General features: G+C 41.4%; 1 protein-coding gene across 23 annotated transcripts in view; it reads right to left on the bottom strand.

The window, feature by feature from the left end:
* Positions 1–216: 216 nt before the first annotated feature.
* SEPTIN10 (septin 10) overlaps positions 217–22,086 on the bottom strand; it is a 49,324-nt gene continuing 27,454 nt past the window's right edge. For 6 of the 23 annotated variants that reach the window (XM_083735542.1, XM_083735543.1, XM_083735552.1 and 3 more), the window contains exon 11: positions 20,650–21,945. In XM_083735542.1, coding sequence (XP_083591668.1) covers positions 21,930–21,945 — 16 coding nt within the window. In that variant the 3' untranslated portion in view covers positions 20,650–21,929. The other 17 variants (XM_083735556.1, XM_083735534.1, XM_083735539.1 and 14 more) reach the window with 16 other exon arrangements.

Here is a 22,086-nt window from a genome sequence, read left to right as displayed (position 1 = left end):
AACCTCGTACAAGGGGGCTTGCCCTAGTGCAGTGGGGTTTTGACTTTCCTTGGAACACCAGATTCCCTTCTCAATACTTCTCAATATCTATTTTCAAGTAAACCATATGTTTGCATGAATACTGCCACTGCAAAGGCAATCATGGTCCATTTTAATTTAAGCTTATCACAGAGCTAGCATGTGCATTTATAAAAAAAACATTTTCAGAAAAGAAAATGTTTTCTGAAACAGGTTTACATATTTTATTCAGTTCAATAAATGTTTCAAATGGGGATATTCATTGATATGCAGTTAACACATTCAAGAAGCACCAGTTCTTTAAAACAGTTGCAATATATAATCATTTCTATGCTAAGAGTATTCATAACAGAAATAAAAATTCTTTTGTGGCACAGTGATCTTAGGTACAGCACTTAAAGTGAGTACAGCTTGGCCACAGGTATATAGTTTAAATGCACATCAATAGCTTAAAAGAACTGTCATTTTATATATTTTAATACAACAACCTACAGTACACTATGTGATACTAATTATACATTTTAATATACTTTTCCCTTTGTTAAACAGGAGTCAGTTTTCAAGTTAACTTGCATTAAAAAGGGGGAAGGTGACCCAAGTTTCTTCATAGAGAACTGTGAATAATTTATTCTTGTATTTATTCTTCTTTCACATAAAGCCAACGCTGAAACAGAAGGAGTTATATTAGGTATACCTTTTCTCCACAGAAAGCAAAGACTATTCATAAAGTATTAAAGCTTTTGTCTTCCATGTATTTATATTTATTTTGATGAATATCAAATGGAGAGGACTTGAACTGACTCAAAGGTAGAGAAATATCACCATGGTACAGACTTTCTTTGACTGAATCACTTCAGACTACAATGAAGGTCCCTTGGTTTAACGGTCCTTTCATCCAGAACTCAACGGCACACGAAGGCTTACAGCTTAGCCTTCTCCCTGATGTGATAGCAACAAATGACTAAAATATTTACACAGGCTTCTGAAGTATTAAAAGTAGTTGCTAAATCGTATTTATTTAATATGTGGCTATTCTTCCTACCTTTCTTTCGTTGGTGGTGGACATGGGTTTCCCTGACAGATTCCAATCCAGTCACTGATCAAACTCAAACCTGCTTAGTTTCAGCAAAGTGTTTGCATCACATCCCTTCGGAATGTGCCCTGATAACTGAATATTTAGTAATTTCCATGAATGTATTTCAAGGCTGAATTAAATCAGGGGTAGGCAACCTAAGGCCCGGGGTTCTCAATCCGGCCCGCGGATGGTCTGGGAATCAGCGTGTTTTTACGTGAGTAGAATGTGTGCTCTTATTTAAAATGCATCTCTGGGTTATTTGTGGGGCATAGGAATTCGTTCTTTTTTTTTCTTTTTCCAAAATATAGTCCAGCCCACCACATGGTCTGAGGGATGGTGGACTGGCCCACAGCTGAAAAAGGTTCCTGACCCCTGAATTAATTCACAGGTGAGAATAAATGCAGTGTGAATTGGTGTCTGTCCATTCCATTGAGTTTCTCCTTCTGTCCCCCTGCAGTCCAAAATCTGCTCAGTTTAGTGCAACTTAAAAGAAATGTCCTTTTATATACACTATTCTCAGCAGGGGGGGGTCACTCCTCTGAAAAAAAAAATAGGGGCGTGCAAGAGGTTGGAGGTAGGAGAAAAGAAAGTCACATAGTGCAATCAGATTTCTGCTGTGCAAGTTTGTGGAAATTGTTCTATGTTGCCCAACAGTCACTACTGAGAGGATGATATTTCTGGTCATTTAATGACCTTGTCATCATTTAAAAGCAGATTTCTAGCATTAAAATGAATTGCTTAGCATAGTTATTCCTTAAGAATAAGAGCAGAACAGTTAGCGCAACAAGAACCCCCTTCTCCACAATGTTTGTTTGAGGTTGTTTATAATTCTGTAATAACTTCTGTCATCGCCACAAAACCACAAAGACTTTTGTGAATTTCAGAATATTCCTAGGAATGAAAAAAACCACACTGTGGCCATATGGATCTGTTTTCTATGACTTTTAAACATAACATACCTTAACCATATAACGTTTTCAAACTGCTTCCAAATTCTATTCATGGTGCTCCCTGTGGGCTCGTTCCCTTTCTAATCTCTCTTTCTCTCTCTCCTCCTGTATATTCACAAATTCCTGATCTCTGACATCAAAGCACAGGAGCTCAAGCCGAAAACCTTGATCCCTTAGGACAAATATTAAAAAGAAGAGTTCTCGTAAAAGTGTCTGATAGTATCAGTAAGAGTTTTGAACAAGTTAATACAAAACTCCCCCCCCCCCCATATTTGGTACCTGATTCATTTATACTGTTTAAAATATTTATCTGAACTGGACAGTGTACCCTGTCCTAAAAACCAAATCCTAAAATTTTATGGAATTGATTACTTACTTTTTACGATCCTTATCTTTTTTATACCCAACAGTGGGCGTAGGGGGCAGTGGCCTCCCTTGGATTATTTCTGCGGCAGCTTTTCTGTCATTGAATGCAATAATTTCTTCTTCCAGGAGTCTTCTTTTCTCCTCCAATTTCATTCTCTCTTCTTGATCAAGCTGTTTTAAATGTTCAAACTCCAGCTGTAGCTAAAGTCAAGCACAAAAAGGTATCACTTCTGCCACAAGGTGGTAGCCTAGCACTTAATATACCATCTTGAGTAATCACAAGGTCAAAAAAAGAGACTGATTTCCTTATTTTCACTTACTATTTTCATAGTTCGCTTATTGACACAAGCGCGCTAAAACCTTTTCTTATAGTAACTTGGAACTGATTTCTTTATAATGACAAATGTGGACATCAGTTTTACTTATAAAAGCTTTTCAACGGGGGTATCATTCTTTCAGAGCATCCCATAGTTAACTTCCCATTTCTTGCTAAATGAAGAACGGATCAAACATCTCCCAATTGAACAACACGGGTTACTGCCTTAATTAGCCCATCTTTCAATATGCATATGATACTATAAGTTATACTGTAAGCTTCTGGTCAACAATTTACTTTTAAATCAAAGGAGACTGATTTCAGTAAATTATGTTAGTTCAACTTGTGATGTCATTAGGCATAGGAGCCAGCTCTTAGGGGCTGAAGTCCCTTCGACCCCCACCCCACCATAAAATATTTGAGAGCTGCCACACACCCCAGTTGATTGACATTGCCATTCAAATAGTGTGTGTGTTTCAGGATCAATTATGCAGGGCAGGGCTTACCTGGGATATCCCAATATTTTATTCAAGTTGGCACCCCTATCATTATGCAATTATGAAAGGCTGTTTCTATTGTTTCCTGGAACTCTGATCTAAATCAACAGCAAGTTGCCACATGAACTTGATGATCCTTGTGTGCTGAACAGCTGGATAGGAAAATGGAGTCCCCCACAGATAAGATGCCTATTTCACCATCTAATATCGCTGCACACCACCCCAATGTCTGAGCAGTGCGCAGGGGCACCAACAATAGGGGTGGATGGAGATTCAGCTCCCTCAATATTTCTGGGCAGGGGGCTGAGTCCCGTACCCAATATTTCTCCCCCACCATCCCCTCCCCCACCCCCCTCTCCTGTACAGGGCTGTACAGTTCCTTTGCACCAAGCTGCAGCTCTGCTTCTGGGCCCCACTGGCAGAGGAAGGGGTGCAGTGGGTGTCATCCCTGAGGGGCCACTCGCGGTGCCTCCCTGGGACACTTGCCCCGCCCCCATGGGTGGCTAGCCCCGCCCCTGGGTGCACAGCCTGTGCTCCGCTCACTCCGCCTCTGCCTGGGTCAGGTCTGACCTGGGAGACGAAGAGAAGCAGAAGGGTTGTGGCAGCATTTATGCTTCTCTCCTCAGCTGGGCAGCACTGCACAATGATTCTTGTACACAGCTAAGCCAGCATAGAGAATGATTTTCACCCTCAGCATTCTCCATGCAGACGGCTGAGCACTGGCCTACTGAGTGGGGGTAGAAGGCACAGAGGGTGATTTTCACTCTCTGCGTTCCCTGCTGCCATTGGGCAAGCGCTGGCCCGCCAGGGTGGCAAGAGGTGCGGAGGGTGATTTTCACCCTCCTCGCTCACCACTGCCAAGAGGCGAGGGCTGGCATGCCAGGTAGAGGCAGGACGGGTAACGTGACACCAACCCCCCTCAATATGGGGGTCACCACCCCCGTCAGTGTGATATTCTAGGCCAGGGGTCAGCAAACGTTTTCAGCAGGGGGCCGGTCCACTGCCCCTCAGACCTTGGGGGGGGGCGAGCTATATTTTTTTTGCGGGGGGATGAATGAATTCCTGATGCCCCACAAATAACCCAGAGATGCATTTTAAATAAAAACACACATTCTACTCATGTAAAAACACACTGATTCCTGGACTGTCCATGGGCCGGATTTAGAAGGTGATTGGGCCAGATCCAGCCCCTGGGCCTTAGTTTCCCTACCCATGTTCTAGGCCAGCGGTTCTCAACCTGTGGGTCTCCAGATGTTGTTGGACTACAGCTCCCATCATCCCTGAGCTCTGGCCTTGCTAGCAAGGGGCTATGGGAGTTGTAGTTCAACAACATCTGGGGACCCACAGGTTGAGAAAGGCTGTTTCCTCAGAATGAGGGACAGCCAAGACTGTGGTGTATTTATGATACATGGTTTATTTACACATAAATATAACCTGGGGAGCTCACAACATTAGTACCCCAAAAGGGTTTTGCTCCTTCCATAGCCACAGCCTTGGATTCCAGCAGAAAGCAGACATGGCTCTATCTCTCTGGCTTCCATCTGCCTCTGGCTTCTACTTCACACACATCTCAACTCTGGCCATCGTCTTTTTAGTATGGCAGTTATCTCATTTGCATTATGCAATGTGTGGCATTCCAGTTCTCAACCGTAGCAAATAGGAGCAGAAAAAGAAATGGATGGACCCAGCACACCAACACTGCAGTAGAGACCATCCTAACCTCCTATAAATAAATCACATCAACAACCAAATCAGAATCTGATAACCTTCTCCTTAATGCTGAATGTGCCTAGCCAATCAGCTCCAGCTGTGTGAACAAGGAAGAGGAGGAAGGGCTCTGCCACTCATTGCGAGACACTGGGAAGGGAAGAAGAGAGAGGTACCATGCGCATGTGGACACACACAAACAAACCAGGGGAGGAGACATATTTGGGACACAGCTGAATATTTAGTTGCAAGTCTCCCTGGTCCTGACTCATGATGGAATTCCAGCCATGATCTCCAAAGAAGGGCTGTACAATGCACACCTTTCTCTCCAGTGCATTCTTCACTAGACTCTAGCCATCTTATTCTGCTGCTCCACATAATGTCTTCAAGCTACCACTACAACCAGATCAAGAACTGTAAGAGAGATGGGCTTACTTCTCGCTCAGCTTCTTTCAACTGTACTTCTTTCTCTTTGACCCTCCGAACAAACCTTTGCCTCATCTCTTCTTCTTTTTGCCGTAAACTGTTAAGGAATTCAAGCCGCTTAGCTTCATAAGTCTCCTGCAGACTGAGGATCATAAAATGTAAAATAGCCTTCAATCAGAGCTGGCCGCATTCACCCATTTTATTTACAAAACCCAACCACATTTGACCAGCTTTCCTGTGCATGAGAGACTGTGAAAGTTCACAGGGAGATTAAAAGTTCAAGGAGATGTTTTGCTCAAGAAGGTGTGCACTGGAGAGTTACACCTGGTTCATCTTGCAAACCTTGCAATTAAGGGGGGGGCATGAGAACAGGTGTGGTCTGCTGTCTCACCACACTCACAGTGTTTCCTTTTGTTAAATTTATAAACTGGTTCTAAAAGCTCCTAGGACGGGACAAGCAGTGATGCTATGAATAGAATGCAGGGCAACAAATTAATCATGGTGAAGTGGACAAAGCATAGGTGGCCCTGGGCTTTTATTTTTGATCCTAAATGCATCTAACTTGGGGGTATACCTAATCAATTGAAATAGAACTTAATTTGAGAAAAATTTGGTCACTTCCAGATAACTTGTTTAATAAGCATTCAGCCTGATTTGCTTATGAAGAGATTAGACAACATAGTCATAGGGTATTTAATGTGCATTTATTCTGATTTCTTTGTGAGATTAGACAACATTAAGTCAAGCAAGTGTTATTCCACACTTTCCTGTTCAGCAGAGAAAATTCAGTTCTTTTATCACTGTGCATTTGCAGACCACCAAACAGATCTATCTATCTATCTACATCAACTAATGTACCCACTGGAATTATTGCCACATTTCAAAATCTGTAGTGATTATGTTTGACGGCAAAAGAAGATGTCATTTTCTCATTGTTTGCCTGGCTTTCTCATTCTTCTCCTCTTTACATGCCAGTCTAGAATCTCTTCTATCAGTTTTTTAAGCCTCCTCTCAGAATGCTGGATGTGTCCTTCCTTTTTGGCACACTGACAACTGGATATTCTCTCTACAAAGTCACTTTCCAGTAAAGAGACTACTCTGAACCAGACAAAGAGTAAAACTTGCTGATCTTACAGTTGAAAGCCGATTCCAATCTCACTGTAATACATACAATGTCAATAGCCAGAGGTCTTCCAACCATCTCACTCTTGGCATCTGTTAAGGAGTAAAGGTGCCTTTCGCTTAGAAAGCATTCTAATTCTTTTTAAAGGAACCCAGGTGTTAAGATGTCATTGTTGTAACTTTTTACACCAAGGGCAGGAGACCTGCCACCCTCCAGATGTTGTTGGGTGTCCAGCTCCCATCAGCCACAGCCCAAAGCAACATCTGGAGGACCACAGATTTTCCACCCCGTTTTCCACCCTAACTAGGTTTGCTGTTAGGTGATATCATCTTATTGCACAAAGTCTAACTGCTGCATGTGCTTCTTCCCTGCTTTTAAACTGAGATAACAAAACCAGTTACAGCTTCTTCAAGTTCAGTTTCTAACTGGATATAAGCAGATGAAGCTACCCCTTTGCAAATCGGTACCCATTCCTTTTTAGTCAGGCATATAACTTTTCCTAGAGAAGCAACTTTGGGAGGAACAGCTGGCTCATCCCGTTTCTAGCAACAACTTGCGATGCAAGATGTTTATTGGTTGGCTGCTATGGCAATTATAAGGCTACACCCCTAACCACCAATGAATCCATCCAGGTTAATGTCATGCTTCTGGCATGTGTAAAGGTAGGCTGCAAGAAGTATTGGAAAAGGGGGGGGGGGGAGACCAAAGACCAGTGCTGGATTCAGAGTGGCATAGATGTGCCTTAGATGAGTGGAGGTAGAGCCAAATGTAAGTTCATCTCGCAGGGGGGATAAGAAAACAATTTACCAGCTCACATTGGAAGGTAAGTCTTCAACTCCTTACTGTTCAACAGGGAGAAGAACAGCAGCATCTTTTCAAAAAGGTTATGTCCAAGGTGAGATTGTGTCCCCTTTTTTTATTCTGATCTTACCAACACATTTAAGGCAAGTTAATTGTCAACTTCCCTGTTTTTACAGAACTATTATTTATTCTAGTCACAGATCATGTTCTATTGCAGAAGTTAAATGTTAGTACTGCAGCGACTACTGTAAATAAAGTCTGTTTTGAGGCCAGCACGCATCTCACATATCTGTTTAGAACATCAATGAGAAAGAAAGAAAGAAAAAAAGAAAGAAAGAAAGAAAGAAAGAAAGAAAGAAAGAAAGAAAGAAAGAAAGAAAGAAAGAAACCAATTTAATTGGTATTTAAGAACATAGGCAACTCCTTATACTAAGTTAGGCTATTTGTCCACCTGATCTAGATAGTGTCTAATCTGACAGGAAATGCCTCTCTCCGGGGTCTATGGTCCCCTACCCATATTTGTAAGCTGAAGAATTAGTACACAGCTGGAGACATTCTGAGTTGCACTTGAGGGAATTCAATAATAGTTCCAAATCAGTACTGGGATCATGTCACTATTGGTTCCTGTAAGACCAAGCTGTCTCTTTCTAAAACACACACACAGAGAGAGAGACAGGATTTAAAAAACTTTAATTCCCTCATTCTACGCTATAAGGCAACATACCTTTCTCTATGAGTTGTCTTTTTGGAATCTGGAATCCTAAAAACAAAACAAAGATACAGATTTATCAAGTTGTAGTGTGCTTCCACAGTTCTGTCTAAGGAACCCAATTTTATATTATCCTGGCTCACAGAAAGAAACTGATACCATTCCAAGTTTCTAAAAGTTAAAGGAATTTGCTTTTTTTCTTACGGAAATATAACACTGAAACAATTATGTATTTAATTTTTAAAATGATGGGTAATATTTAGCTAAGACTTACTCAGGGTACATTTCAATCGTTAGTCCTGTTCATTAATTTTAATGGGCCTTATTCTGAGTAAGTCTTAACTGAATACCACCTAAGATTTGTATTTAGCACTTACAAACAACTACGCATGTGGAGTACACTTATAAAGCTTTCAGAAGCCTTGTACTCATATAACACAAAGCCAAAACATGGCTTAGACTTAAGTCAGAAAGAACAAGCACGTGGGGATCCAAAAGGAAAACTGCAGCCACTTCGCTCCTCCCCCAATCGTGCTGTTGCCATGCTACTTGGAGCTAAGCTATGGGGTCAGATTCAACAAAGGGCCCCCACTAGTGGAAGTCGGTGCAATAGCCCATTTCCCCCCCCCCCCTGCACCCCCATAAATTGGCTAAGGGGTCTGCAAACAGTTTTAATTACACACTTAAGATTCAAGATACCTTCAGAGAAGTAATTACAAAAGCCATGTTGGGAATTGGTTTCACTATTAAAAACATAGGAAAGGCTCACTCTCTTACCTGATTTGATCAGTGTCTCGGAAGCCCATCTCTTCCAGTTTATACTGCCGGTACAGTTCATAATGAACAGAACAAGTTTGTTCTATCAAGTCTTCCATATTTGTACAAATCATCATTTCCCGGAGTTTCACGAAATCGCAGTGGTTCTCATTCTCCACTAATGAAATAAAATAAGATATCAGCTCTATCCTATTGGAATTTACCACAGGATGCAGGAAACACCCCCCAAAAGCCCTTTCACGCCGGGATTGCGGGGTGAGGGATTGCAGGGGGGGTATTGAGCAGCGGAAGTCTTTCCCATCCATCTCATACATTTTGCAAGTGTCCCCTGAACCACAAGGAGAGGCTTTCTGATGGGTAGCAGTTGCAAAGATGGGATCAGGAAATTCCCGTTCCAAATGCATCTGCCAGCTCAGAGGCAGATGGGAGGTACTGGAAGGCAGAAGAGGTATCCCAATTCCTCACCATCCAGGACAGATTATATGCCCTCACTGGACTTCTCCAGCTCAGACAACACCCCTCCAATTCATCCCTCACCACCCCCACACCATAAACGCCATAATTTGCAGAATAGTCCTTTAAAAGATAGATCAGTTACTCAGAGTGGGTAGGGCTAATAAGAGGGTGTGGGCCAGCCTTTATGACGTCTCAGAAGGCTTCAGCATAATTCTGAGGCAACAGCTCTCCTTAAACTAATCCTAGCAAGCTCCGGCTGCTGTGGCCAATCCAGACTGCTGACAAGCTGCCTTTTTGCTTTGTGGCTGGTAAGCGTGCGTCCCATAATTTCCTGCTGAAATCTTGTGCCTTTTTAGATCACGAATGTTCTGTGTGCTGTTTCACTTTTGTTGATGTACAGTGCAAGAGTGCCCCTCCAGATGGCAACAATACAATAATATTGGGGAAGTATCACTGTGCAACTAATAAAGCAGACTGGTTGATACATGGAGTGTCCTGTCCTGTCCTGTCTAAATCCATCACTAATGCAATATTATTGTGTTGATGACGTGTTGCAGAATGTGCCTGTGAAAAAGGAACAGTTCTGGGAAAGTAGACTCATGGTACTGCTACAGATCACCAGTTTAAATCACAAAGCGTAGAATATTGCCTGGTTCACAAATCTGACAAAAAGATGTCGTGATTCACTAGGCTTCAAAAAGAAGAAAGCAGTTCTATAAAGATACTGCAAAATGTGAACTTTATCAGTTGAGAAGCAGACAATTAACCATGCAATGTTACTATCACTGCTGACTATCTTAGGAAACTAATTCTGTAAAAAGTGAGAGTTCAAACTCTTCTTTACCTTCCACTACGCCCCAAGGATACTGGCGAGCTTTTACTGTTTTGTCTCCAACTTTTACCTCTTCCAAACTGCCCACTACTGCAAATGGCAAGTGTGCCTGCAAAACAGGAAGTAAATAAATTTGTATTGCTGTCAACACTAAGAATAAATGAAAAATGCAATATATACAACATGTAGCCTAATTACATGAAAGACCATCACACCTGTCAAAAATAAGGTGAAATCCCATTAAAATACTTACATTCTAATACTTGTAGTGAAGTACTTACATTCATGTTAGCATTAATGTTAGCAATGCTCTCATCATCTGTTGGGAACTGATATATCTGGAGTCTACTACTGACCAGTTCACTCATGATGTTGACCTTAAACTGCTGTAGTTCAGTTTTAGAAATTGTATCAGCTTTGGCTATAAGGGGAATGATGTTCACCTATTAAAGAAATAAGAAGTATTGTACTCATACAAGCCAAATCTGCAAATAATCTGAACTTTTTAAACACCAATTACCATGTCAATGAAAAAGCAAGGTGCTTTTTAAACAGAGTAGCAAAATAGCTCTTCAGTACCATGAACTTGCTAAAATAATAATAGTAATAATAATAATAAACTTGCAGTTTCTATTTATCCGTATAGCTCAGTTTTCCATTTTACCAGAAATACTGTGAAAACTTTACCAGAATAAAACATGATCATCAAAAACAGTTATCACAAAGTGGTTTTTTTGTTTGTTTTACTAGGGCATCGATGTATTGCTTTTTGTATACTGTAATGTTTTATGTATAATGAATTACTTAACAAAAAGGCAACGATTTCCACAATGATTCCCTTGCAAGCAATTGTAGGCTTTTTGTACTTCAACAAAACGTACTGCTAGCTACTGTGAAATACGTTTCTTGTTTCTGGATGTGCCTTTTCTTTTGCCTTCCTCGTTTACAAACCAAACATATCCCTTGTGAGCTGACAGCATTTTAGAGCTTCTGAAGAACTATTGGCAAATGTAAGCAAGTGAAAACCCTTGATATGGTATGAATCATGCAGAGAACTAGCTTTCCTGTCTGCCTGCCATTTGGCTAAAGGTATAGGAGTGACTGTTTATATTGCTGCTTGGAGTATAAGGTTTTTGTACTCTGTACACATTTCTATACGTCTTCCCTTGACTCAGCACAAACTAAATAAAAAAAAGGTCAGATTTAAGTCTTCCGCACATTCAAAATACCTGATTAGGATTTTTAAGGCAACCAATCTTCTGCCCTTAAAGTAAGGTTGGGGAACCTCTTTCAATAATGCTTCATTATTATCTGGATGGAGGAAAGAGGGGTGTGCAAGTGTGTGCGGAAACTAACCTACTTTACAAAGATAAAATCTGTTGCTCCTCTATCCCCTTTTGCCTCTGGCCCCATCCACCATTGCTAAGTGGCCCTCAGAAAGCTGCCTAGAAGGGGAAACGGCCCTTAGCTGAAAAAGGACCTGTGCATTAAAGTTTATCCACCTATAGTCGAATGGAAATGCAAGTGGAAGAGTTGGGTGGAATTATGGGGTAGAGGTGATTGTGTGAAGGGGAAAGGGTAAGACTGAAAGCGACCTAGTCCATGGCCAACATTGTCAAATCACATGTTTATAAAATGAGCTACTGATTTAAACTCCATTTAAACCCAGATTAGGGACACGGGTGGCGCTTTGGGTTAAACCACAGAGCCTAGGGCTTGCTGGTCAGCAGTGCAAATCCCCGCGACGGGGTGAGCTCCCGTTGCTCGGTCCCTGCTCCTGCCAACCTAGCAGTTCGAAAGCACGAAGTGCAAGTAGATAAATAGGTACCACTCCGGCGGGAAGGTAAACGGCATTTCCGTGTGCTGCTCTGGTTCGCCAGAAGCAGCTTAGTCATGCTGGCCACATGACCCGGAAGCTGTACACTGGTTCCCTCGGCCAATAAAGCAAGATGAGCGCCGCAACCCCAGAGTCGGCCACGACTGGACCTAATGGTCAGGGGTCCCTTTACCTAAACCCAGGTTGCCTTAAAATCCTGAAAATAATTTAAGGTACACCTCAAAGAGAGGTACAGCTTAGGCATAGGTTGATAGCCTCAGCCCCTTCCAGCGTCATACCCTTTACGGAAGTTGTATTTGGAGACTGGTTATGGCACTTGCTTGCCTGGATAGAGAGATACGTAGAGACCTTTAAATTTATGTGGTTGGAAAACAGCCTTCTAAAAGTCACATCCTTTACTCTTGCCATGTGGCTCCTGGAAAACTATTGACAAGGGAATGTGGTCCTCTGGCTGGAGGGCCCCACCTCTGGTTTACATCCTCAGCTAGAACTAGGCCACATTGGAAGATAGGTACCAGACAAGACTAAAGTGACGACTGGCAAATGAATAAGAAGGTAATTCTGCCTATATAACTGTACTAGAGTTTTAACTTACTTACTGACGTTGCTGCTTTATAAAAGTCAAAAATTTAAATAGTCGGCTGAACCACTGTGATTTATTATTTAAGTATCTGCAAAAGACTCTGTACTTAAAATTTAAAATGATTTTTCTCACCTTCTGAGTAGCGCTTGTTTTACTTAACGTTGTAAGATCTTAAAAGCAAGGTGAGGATTTATTTTAATTAGCAGGGAATATCTTGCACAAGTTAGAGCCTTATCAAACCACGACATAAAATACTGAAGTTGAATGAATTCTGGTTTTAATATCTTACCTTCCTAGAAAGATTTTTCATGGTTACTAAATCAAGAGTTTTAAGGGAATGCCCTGTGGGTGAAATAAAGTAGAGGCACACATGGATACGAGTATCACGGTAATTATACAAGGAACGATTAATTTTCAGCTCTTCCTGGAGGTAGGCTTCAAACTGTGCATCTACATAATCCACTATTGGCTGATAGCTGCAGATAAGGGGGAAAATATTTGATGTAAGAGGACAAAGGTTGAGTTTACCGTAACTCTAATACATTGATAAACACAAATTGCCAAGGGACAGTAAAACAGCAGTGACATTAGTATAAATTCAGCGAAATTCTTAAAAATTATTCTCTAAAGTATATGCTCATAAAAAGACAAAGCCTCTTGACCTGAATATTATCATCCTAAACCAAAACAAGGGCACATCCACAGAAGTCCATACATTTTGGCTGGCCTTGGTAACCAAATCGGGAGTTGCCTCAACCCTGCCGAAAAATAACTGGGTGTTTTACTGACCTCACACAAAACTTTGGAGGCAAGCACCTCTGAAGCTCAGTGCCATCAACTGTTATCCCATTATCTCCCTGCCAAGCTCCAAACTGAGAAGGGCGATGTTGCACTGCTCTTCCAACCTCCTCTCCAGGATGCTTGTGAATCTAAACCATCAACATCACCTCTCCGCACTTAGCAGTGCTCACTCACCAATGCATCCCCGTCCTTTCCAGCCCATACTAACTGGAGGAGTGGGATAGCACTGACAGGTGTGAAGAAGAGGAAGAAGATCAAAAGGGCAAGTGATCTTCCATACAGTTCGGTGTTTTGCAGAGCACCTTTAAAACACAGCATCACATAAATGACCCCCTAACTTCTTCCTGAGCTTAGATGGGACTCCATGCTGCTTCCTCGTTGCCTCCCCGCCCCCCAATCTGTCCTCCCAGCTCTGTGACTGCTGTAACAGCCCATTCTTCTCTTCCCATTGCTTAAAGTGAGAAACAAGCAGTTGCTTCTACCGCCTCTCTCTCCAGCTCCAGTGTTGGGGTGCAAGCTTTACCCTGACCTGGAGCATAGGAAGTTGCCTTACATACTGAGTAAGACCCATGGGTCCATCTAGCTTAATGCTGCCTGCACTGGCTGGCAGTGGATCTCCCAAGTTTGAGACAGGGAGTCTTGAAGGATTTTAATTTAGGGTCACCTCTCTGGAGATATGACATTAAGCAAATCAGGATATCTGATTGCAGCTCTTTCAACTATCAAGCAGATTGTAGTTATGTAAGGTTGTTGCCAATCAGCTGGACAATTTATCAGAAAACACCAGAAATAGTTTATAAGGAATAATATATTATAAAGTTCCTAATGCAGAAAAGAAAAGGGTAAAGGTAGTTGATATCAATTGCAATGCAGCAAAGTATGTTTTCTAACTACAGTGGTACCTCGGGTTAAGTACTTAATTCGTTCCGGAGGTCCGTTCTTAACCTGAAACTGTTCTTAACCTGAAGCACCACTTTAGCTAATGGGACCTCCCGCTGCCACTGTGCCGCCGGAGCACAATTTCTGTTCTCACCCTGAAGCAAAGTTCTTAACCCGAGGTAATATTTCTGGGTTAGCGGAGTCTGTAACCTGAAGGGTATGTAACCTGAAGCGTATGTAACCCGAGGTACCACTGTAGTTCTAAAGGGAAGACAAATGGCCCAACTCTGAATGGCTTATATACATTTGAATTGCTTTTAGCAAGCATCATTGTCAAAGCTGTCTAGCTCTCCCACTGGTCAAGCACAGATACCAGGCCCACACTGATAGTTGGTCCCTCTCCCGCTGACAGCAAAATCCCAATCTCTGAGAATCAATTCAGACTGTCCCTGCTGACAGATAATCACTATCTGAGCCCACTCCAGATAGTCAGAGATGCCATCTGCCCACCTAGACAGAAAAGTCCTTATATGACTCTTAAACTGTCAGCATCTCACTTGAATTCCACACACACACACTCTCCTGATTGGCTGCTGGTTTCGCCAGCTCTCACTGGTTGCTGGGTCACCAGGAGGCAGACCCAGAGCCTGTCCATAACAGTCCTGACCCCAGCTGCCCAGCTCTCACACCTCCCCTCATCTCCCCCAGGGCCACAAGAACAGAGGAGACAGTAAGCCAGGGAAGAACATCAGAGCCGTTGCCTAAGTACTTAGTTAGCTGCACAAGGGCTACTTGGGAGGAGTGGGAAGAACACAGAAACAACTGCTTGGATCATGGTCTGAGAGGAGTCAGAAACAGCTTGAACCTTCAGCGTCAGTGTAAGTTGGTTGTCTGAGTTTCTTCACTGCTGAAGCCCCAGAACTCAGCCTAGCTCCAAGTTCCAGCTTTCCTGACCTGTGGAAATGGACACTCAGCACTAGACAATGATGGGTAGGGAAGCTGCCATTGTTGCCCAATATGCAGCACCACACAACCCCATTATATTCAGCTCAGGGTGGAAGAGAAGGGGTTGCACTGGAAGGATGTAGTTAGTTCACACACAACCAGTTCTTAGCACAAAGAAGTGCTGGGAAGGGGGGAAATAGAGATGGTGCTGGGAACAGGTTAAATGAGAGTGAGGATACAGGAGCACATAGCTTGAGTTGGTGGGGACAGCTTGTCACGCTGGCCAGAGGGGAAAGGGCTTCACCAGACGGGAAATGGTGAGCAGATTTGTGAATGACTGACAATCCAGCACAAACCAATTGCTTTCAAGTGCCCTTGGCCATAACTGTTTCAATGGCGCTTCAGTTCCACACATCACAGGACCTTCATTCCTTTAACTTTATTTACCGTATTTATTTAAGGTATTTCTTCACGACCCTTCCTCAAAAGATTCCAGGGCAATGCACAAAAATGTGAATAAAATTCACAAGACATAAAAATACAATTTAAAGCAAATAAAAGTAACAAAATACAACAGACAAAATTAAAATAAAATAAACAGAATCACTGGATCGTGCCAATTCACTTTGTTTTTCTTCAAACAGCTGTTCCTATGTGACAGGCAGCAGACTCCTTCCAGCTGCTCAGTTGGGGAGAAAGTCAAAGTTGCAGTGGGCATACATAAGCCTTTGGGTAAGAATGAAGTAGGTATCTGGGTCCTAGACAATGTTATCAGAACTGGAGTCCTTTTCTAAAATATTCTGTCAATTTAGTGATAACTGAAATTGTTTTCCAGATCAGCACACATAAAGTGAAATTCTTGCTGATAAGTCATAAATCTGGAAATGTTTACCTCATTTCTCTAAATAACTCTGGTTATGGGTGGGTGTGTTAACTATGTCAATAAATTTAAATAAAATGAAATCAATAAGCCTATCAATACCACTACATGACACAAATGTCAGATCCTAGATGGCATGTCACTTGGCAAATTAATATGACATTATTCAAGTGAGGAGATACTAACCTATCTTCTTTGTTTATCTGATCACCAAATCCAACTGTCTCTATTATGGTCAATTTCAATCGAACATTGCTTTCCCGGAGCTCATACGTCTCAGCTTTAAGTCGTACATTTGGCTGAAAGTGTGTTGACACACGGTAATCAAAACTGTTATTAAACAAACTATGAATCAAAGTTGATTTCCCAATTCCAGTCTCCCCTACAATTAAAGACAAATAAAAAATTTACATACATGCCACACAAATTTCACCATAACACAATGAGGGTAATTGAATTTTTTCACATTCCCCAGGGGGTGGGGGATGGAATGCAAAATGGCATTTGCTGTAACTAAGGAATTAGTTCAGAGAGGCCATTGTCTCTTTTTTATTCCTTGATAGCAGTATTTGATCATTATGCTATGGGATTTCCTCAAAGGATGCATATAATATTTGTTCCATTACTATTTTTGCTGCAAACTTTTTGGGGCTTAGGGAAAACTTAACCCCACTTAAGGAATTCTGTTTATCTGAACTAGTACAATGCCAATGGAAAAGAGCAATACCTTTGTCACTTTTCTCTCCTTCACATTTTTCAATAGTAATGAGTTTTAAAATAAAATAACTCACTACTAACTGCTGTTTTACTTACCAATGCAGAGAATGTTGAAGCAGAACCCCTGTTGGATATATTTATTAACCAACTGATCTGGTAAACTATCAAAGCCAACATGACCAGACAAGGATAAGGGTCGGGAACTCTGCTGTGGAAAGAATAATATAAACTGGAATACAAGGCTGCAGCACTATTACTACTATGTTGGCTGCAAGTTGTTGCAAAGTCTAAATAAGTTAACACCCATCATCCCTGACCACTGGTCCTGCTAGCTAAGGATGATGGGAGTTGTAGTCCAAAAACAGCTGGAGATTCAAGTTTGCGAAACCCTGATCTAAAAGAAGGGTACAGTAATCAATGGCAATTTTTTAACTTTGTTCTGCTCAACAAATTGTACAACTGCTAAAAAGCACTGAAAGAAAAAAGCCTTTGATAGATTTTTTTTTTGGTTACACAGTATAGTTAGAATTCTACAAACAAAACCAAATTGCAATTTAATTTTGGGTGAATTCACATTTTATTTGAATTTCTACTTTGCTGACCACAATTGTAATTCAAACAGTGCATGCCAAATTATGTTCTATCATTCTTTTTTATATCGAGAAGGTTTAAAAACAATTATTGTACATTATCTAAAAAGGTAACAACATTTAACCATGTTGGACAGTTGCAGCAGGGCAGGGGGGAAGCATCTTGTGGCTCCTTATAAATTTACTATGGCATAAGCCATTGTGGACAGTAGTCTCTGAAAGTGCATGAATTCTTCAGAAAGTCTTCAGAATTCCCGCAAGACTCTTTGTTATTTCTGTAGTACTATAGCAATACAAAGAGAATACTCATCGATTACTTTACTCACACTCCTTGTTTCTTCTTTATTGACTGGTGAATAGGATGCTCTCATTCTCGTCTCAGACTTATACTTCTGGGGGGGAAAGTAGTTCAAATGATTTTCTAAAATAAAGAACAAATGGGGTTAGGGGGAAAAGGTAGGACTAAAATTTGACTAAATATTTAAAAAAAATAATAAAACAACTGGCTAAGGAAAAAGTGGTAGGACTAGATTAAATAAAATCATAATTGAATAATCATATGAAATTTATTTATTTGATTAATCGGACCTATTTTGTATATGAGTTAAAAACAAACACATTGAGGCATGTGGTATCCAACTAACATGTCCCATCAACAGTAAGATTTCTGCTTCTGCAGAAATTTCCCATGCATGCGTCCTCTAAATGTATTCTAAAAGTTCCCCCAACCCTTCGGAGCAGATGAGGGGCAAGCACAGGGAGAAGAGAGGAAGGAAAGTTCATTGTGGAAGCATAAATGTTTTTGCTGATAGGATGCATTTGTTGGGTGCTACCCATACGCAGGACTGGATTTAGGTTTGATGAGGCTCTAAGCTACTGAAGGTAATGGGGCCCTTTATATGTCCAGCTGTCCTTTGTCAACAACAAATTGCCTCTGTTTTTTGTGTTGAATATATGCTATATGGAAATTTATGGACCTAATAGGTATCTAAAGCCATTTGCACATAACAAAATATGTATTTTATCAAAGTAATTGTGGAACTTATCTTAAATTTTGGAAATGTACATCCAGGTTTTTTTCCTCTTTAATTTTTTTTGGGGGCCCCCAAGAGAGTGGGGCCCTAAGCTGTAGCTTGTTTAGCTTATACGTAAATCCGGCACTGCCCATATGCTGTTTTTAGGTGATACATATGCAGCATGTTATGTTGGAAGAAGCACTGTGGTTTGGGGAGCATGCATGCATGCAAGAAGGAGCTGTTAAGTGAGGAGAAAATGACACTTGCCATGTGCAGTGGGCATTTTTCAAACAAACCACACTTATCCCATTTGTTGGTCCCTATGATACAACAACATCTGGCTAAGCAAAGCCGGATGTTTACAAATTCCTCCTCGAAGCTGCATCCTAGAAGGGAGGGAAAGTTCGCAAACTCTAGGCCCGCTGTCTCTTGTTCGCATCAAACAAAACCCTGTTTTTTGTTTTTATTAGCGTGGCATCCAAACACAAGTAAAGTAAGCTGGCGTTTCCTCCTCAGCCAGAACCCACCTCTTTGCAACTAAATACAACATGAAATTGAAGCGTTCACCTACTCCCAATTTTTTTTTTTAAAGTAACCCACGACAGTAACAAGCCTGTGAACATGCTCTCCCTCTCATTAACCTCTGTATATGATTCATTTCAAAGCTTCACCAAGGGAAGCCCACAAAAATTTGCACAGCCATGATGATTTTTTTGCCTTGAAAAAGAATGGGGGGAATTAGAAGTCCCTCCCCACCAACAGTTAGGTTAGTTCCCTTTCCCCAACTGTAAATTGAGTCTCCCCATTCTCTCCACAAAAAGTGTAACAGGGCCTCCCCCCTGAAAAAAATCATAGTTATGTGCCAGCTGCAATTTGCCCTCTGTGGCAATGCAGTTAGTGTCCCTGCTGAAGATCTGGCTTCTGTTTACTGTGATAGAACAAATAACAATTCATGAAGGCTGCTGGCTGCTCCAAACCTGCAAAATTACTGCCTGTGGTAAGGGGCTCATGGATTAATTACAGCGCTATCTGTGCCACGGCCATCAGTTACGGGCATAATGCCGCCACCGTTTCCGACAGGCCTGCTGTTTGTCGCAAGGCCTCAGGCTTCTCGGCCTACCTTTCTTCAGCTTGCTTGGGCCTAGCTCCTCAACCAAGGCCTTGTCTCAGCCCTGGGCTCTGAGGTGTGGCCTCCTAAAGTGGCTGCGTTGAACTGAACCTTCCAGAAGTCTAGTCATGTGATAGGAGTTTCCTTCAAGTTGTTGTTTTTTATCACCAGGATAGGAGAAGGGCAAAACTAACGCTGGCAAGGCTGCAAGAATCCTCAGAACTGGAATACAAGACAACAGAGGCCTGCTCTTAAAACCGAAAGGAGATTTGCAACAGGGGCAGATCTTCTGGTCTCGAGTTTCAGCATTGCCTTGTGCGACGCCAAAATTTGGGGTCCCCACCACCTCACCCCACCTCTCTTGCTGCATTCAAAGTAATAGTTGCTGCACCCCAAGGTTTCACGCCCAGTGTGACTGAACCCTCCCCTAAATCCGCCCCGGGGATTGCAGAATGAATTCACTCAAAGTTTTTGCCAGATTATTAGGCAGTAAAAAAAAAAAGTATGATCTATAAATAGATCAGAAGAAACCCAGAAGGACGGGTTAAAATACAGACAGTGTTGCTTTGAGAATGATTTTTCTAGCTTCATTTCTTATCACATCACCAGAATAACATGACCCAGATGAAGGTATTTTTTAATTATTATTTTAGCTCAGGAGCAAGGAACATGGAAAATGTTGCCTAGCAACCCAATATCTATTCCAAATTGGAGAAGAAAGGATACTCCATTACCTCGTTGTGACGGATTCAGAGTAATTCAGACTCAGAATAACAGAATATTTTTAACCATCTCCTATAATATCTTCTCCCATTCTTTCACACTCAATTCCCCGCCCACAACAGCCAGTTTCTTTCACCCCTCCCCTCATTGGTTCTGTTGCCTTCATGTCTTCTTCTTAGAAATTGCATTTATGATAAAATAGTTCAACAACATGAGATTTGAAATCTAGGCTATGTGCACATTAGCACCTTCAAACATGAGGTAGGCCGCCCCCCATGCCTCAAGTAACTTTTAACATTACCGTACACATCTGAGAAGGGGCAGGTATGTATCCATTCAATGCACATTACCTTATTTTGTTTTTCCCAACCAACCTCCTATACACTGAGATGTCATCTGCATGTGTGCAATGGCTGTCTCAAACGTAAACACCTCTGCTTAAGTTTTCAAATTAGACGGAAGCTGGCTTGAGGACCATACAGCAGTATTTCTCAAGAAAATAAGGGATTCGTGTAGCTTATGGATAACATTGTGTGTTTATTTCCCAAGTTATGCATTTATATATACATGTTTTTTAAGTCCTGCAGAAATCTACGAGGATTGCGGATACAGCTGCTTTTGCTTATTAGTAAAAAGGAACCGTACAAAGGTTAAAAACCTATCGGCTGCAATAAGTTGTACAATAACTTTAAAATTAAGTTAAGATTACATTTAGAGTACAATATTCTACACGGTTACTCAGTACTTCCTTAGCCTCGAGTTAGGCTGCAATTGTAAACACAAATGATGGGGAACCTGTGGCCCTCCAGATGTTGCTGGACTACAGTGTCAATTATCCCTGGCCACTTGGCCATGCTATCTGAGAGCAACAGGAGTTGGAGTCCAACAATACCTGGAAGTCACAGGTCCCCCATCCCTCCTCTATGCACTTACTTGGAGTCAGCCGCCCCGTTGCCCATACTGAACACAAGAGAACCTGCTTCTGGTTGATCAACCACAGGACTGCAGAGTTCAAAGAAGGATTTTGCAGCCAGCTCTGCAAATTTAGTTAGCAAAGTGCTAAACTGAAGGAAGACCTCTCTCCAAGGCACTTGATCTATCATCTTACAAACTCAGTTTGTCAGGGTTCTCATGAACCAAACCTGGTTTTATTTGTTTTGGGAAATTTCTAGTTTCCACTCGACTGGCGGCATGTAATGTAAGCTGAAGAACAGCAAAGCCTGATCAAGTGGAAGGTATGTCTATAAACCAAGCTGGTTCTCAAAATATATTTGGGAATGAAGCTTAATGCTTCCACGAATAATTCAAAAGCTTATCATTATCACAGGCCTGGAAAGGACATTTGTAAGTCCGTTTTGAGGAAAGGAAGTGTTTATTTAAACAGGTTTACATATTTTATTCAGCTGAATAAATGCATTCAATTGTGTATAGCTAAAACAGGATAAAAGGCACCAGTTCTTTAAAACATATGTAATATATATTCACTTCTGTACTACAGTGCTCATAACTCAAATGAAAACTGTTTTATGGCACAGTAATCTTTGGTGTGTGCAACTTGGCCACGGCTATATAGTTTAAGTGCATATCAATGGCGGCTTAAAAGAAACATCCTTTTAAATATATTAATGCAACAGCAACCCTACAGTACATTATGCAAAACTGATTATACATTTTAATATACTTTTCCATTGATTAAGCAGTGATCAGTTTTCAAGTTCGCTTGCATTAAAAAAGGGGGAGGGTGATCGACGTTTCATCATGGGGAACTGTGAAGAATTTCTCCTTGTATCTTCAATTTCACATAAAGCCAGAGCTGAAACAGAAAGAGGCGTATCAGATGTGCCTTTATCCACAGAGAGCAAAGTCTATTTGCAGTATTAAAGCTTCCATCTTCAATTTGTTCATTTACTTTGATAAGTCCCGACTAGACAAAACTTGAACCGACTTAAATGTA

The sequence above is a fragment of the Podarcis gaigeae genome (genome assembly GCF_964106915.1).
Source record: "Podarcis gaigeae genome assembly, chromosome: 4".
Lineage (NCBI taxonomy): Eukaryota > Metazoa > Chordata > Lepidosauria > Squamata > Lacertidae > Podarcis > Podarcis gaigeae.
The sequence above is the reverse complement of the archived record's forward strand: the minus strand, read 5'-3'. Positions and strand labels throughout refer to the sequence as shown.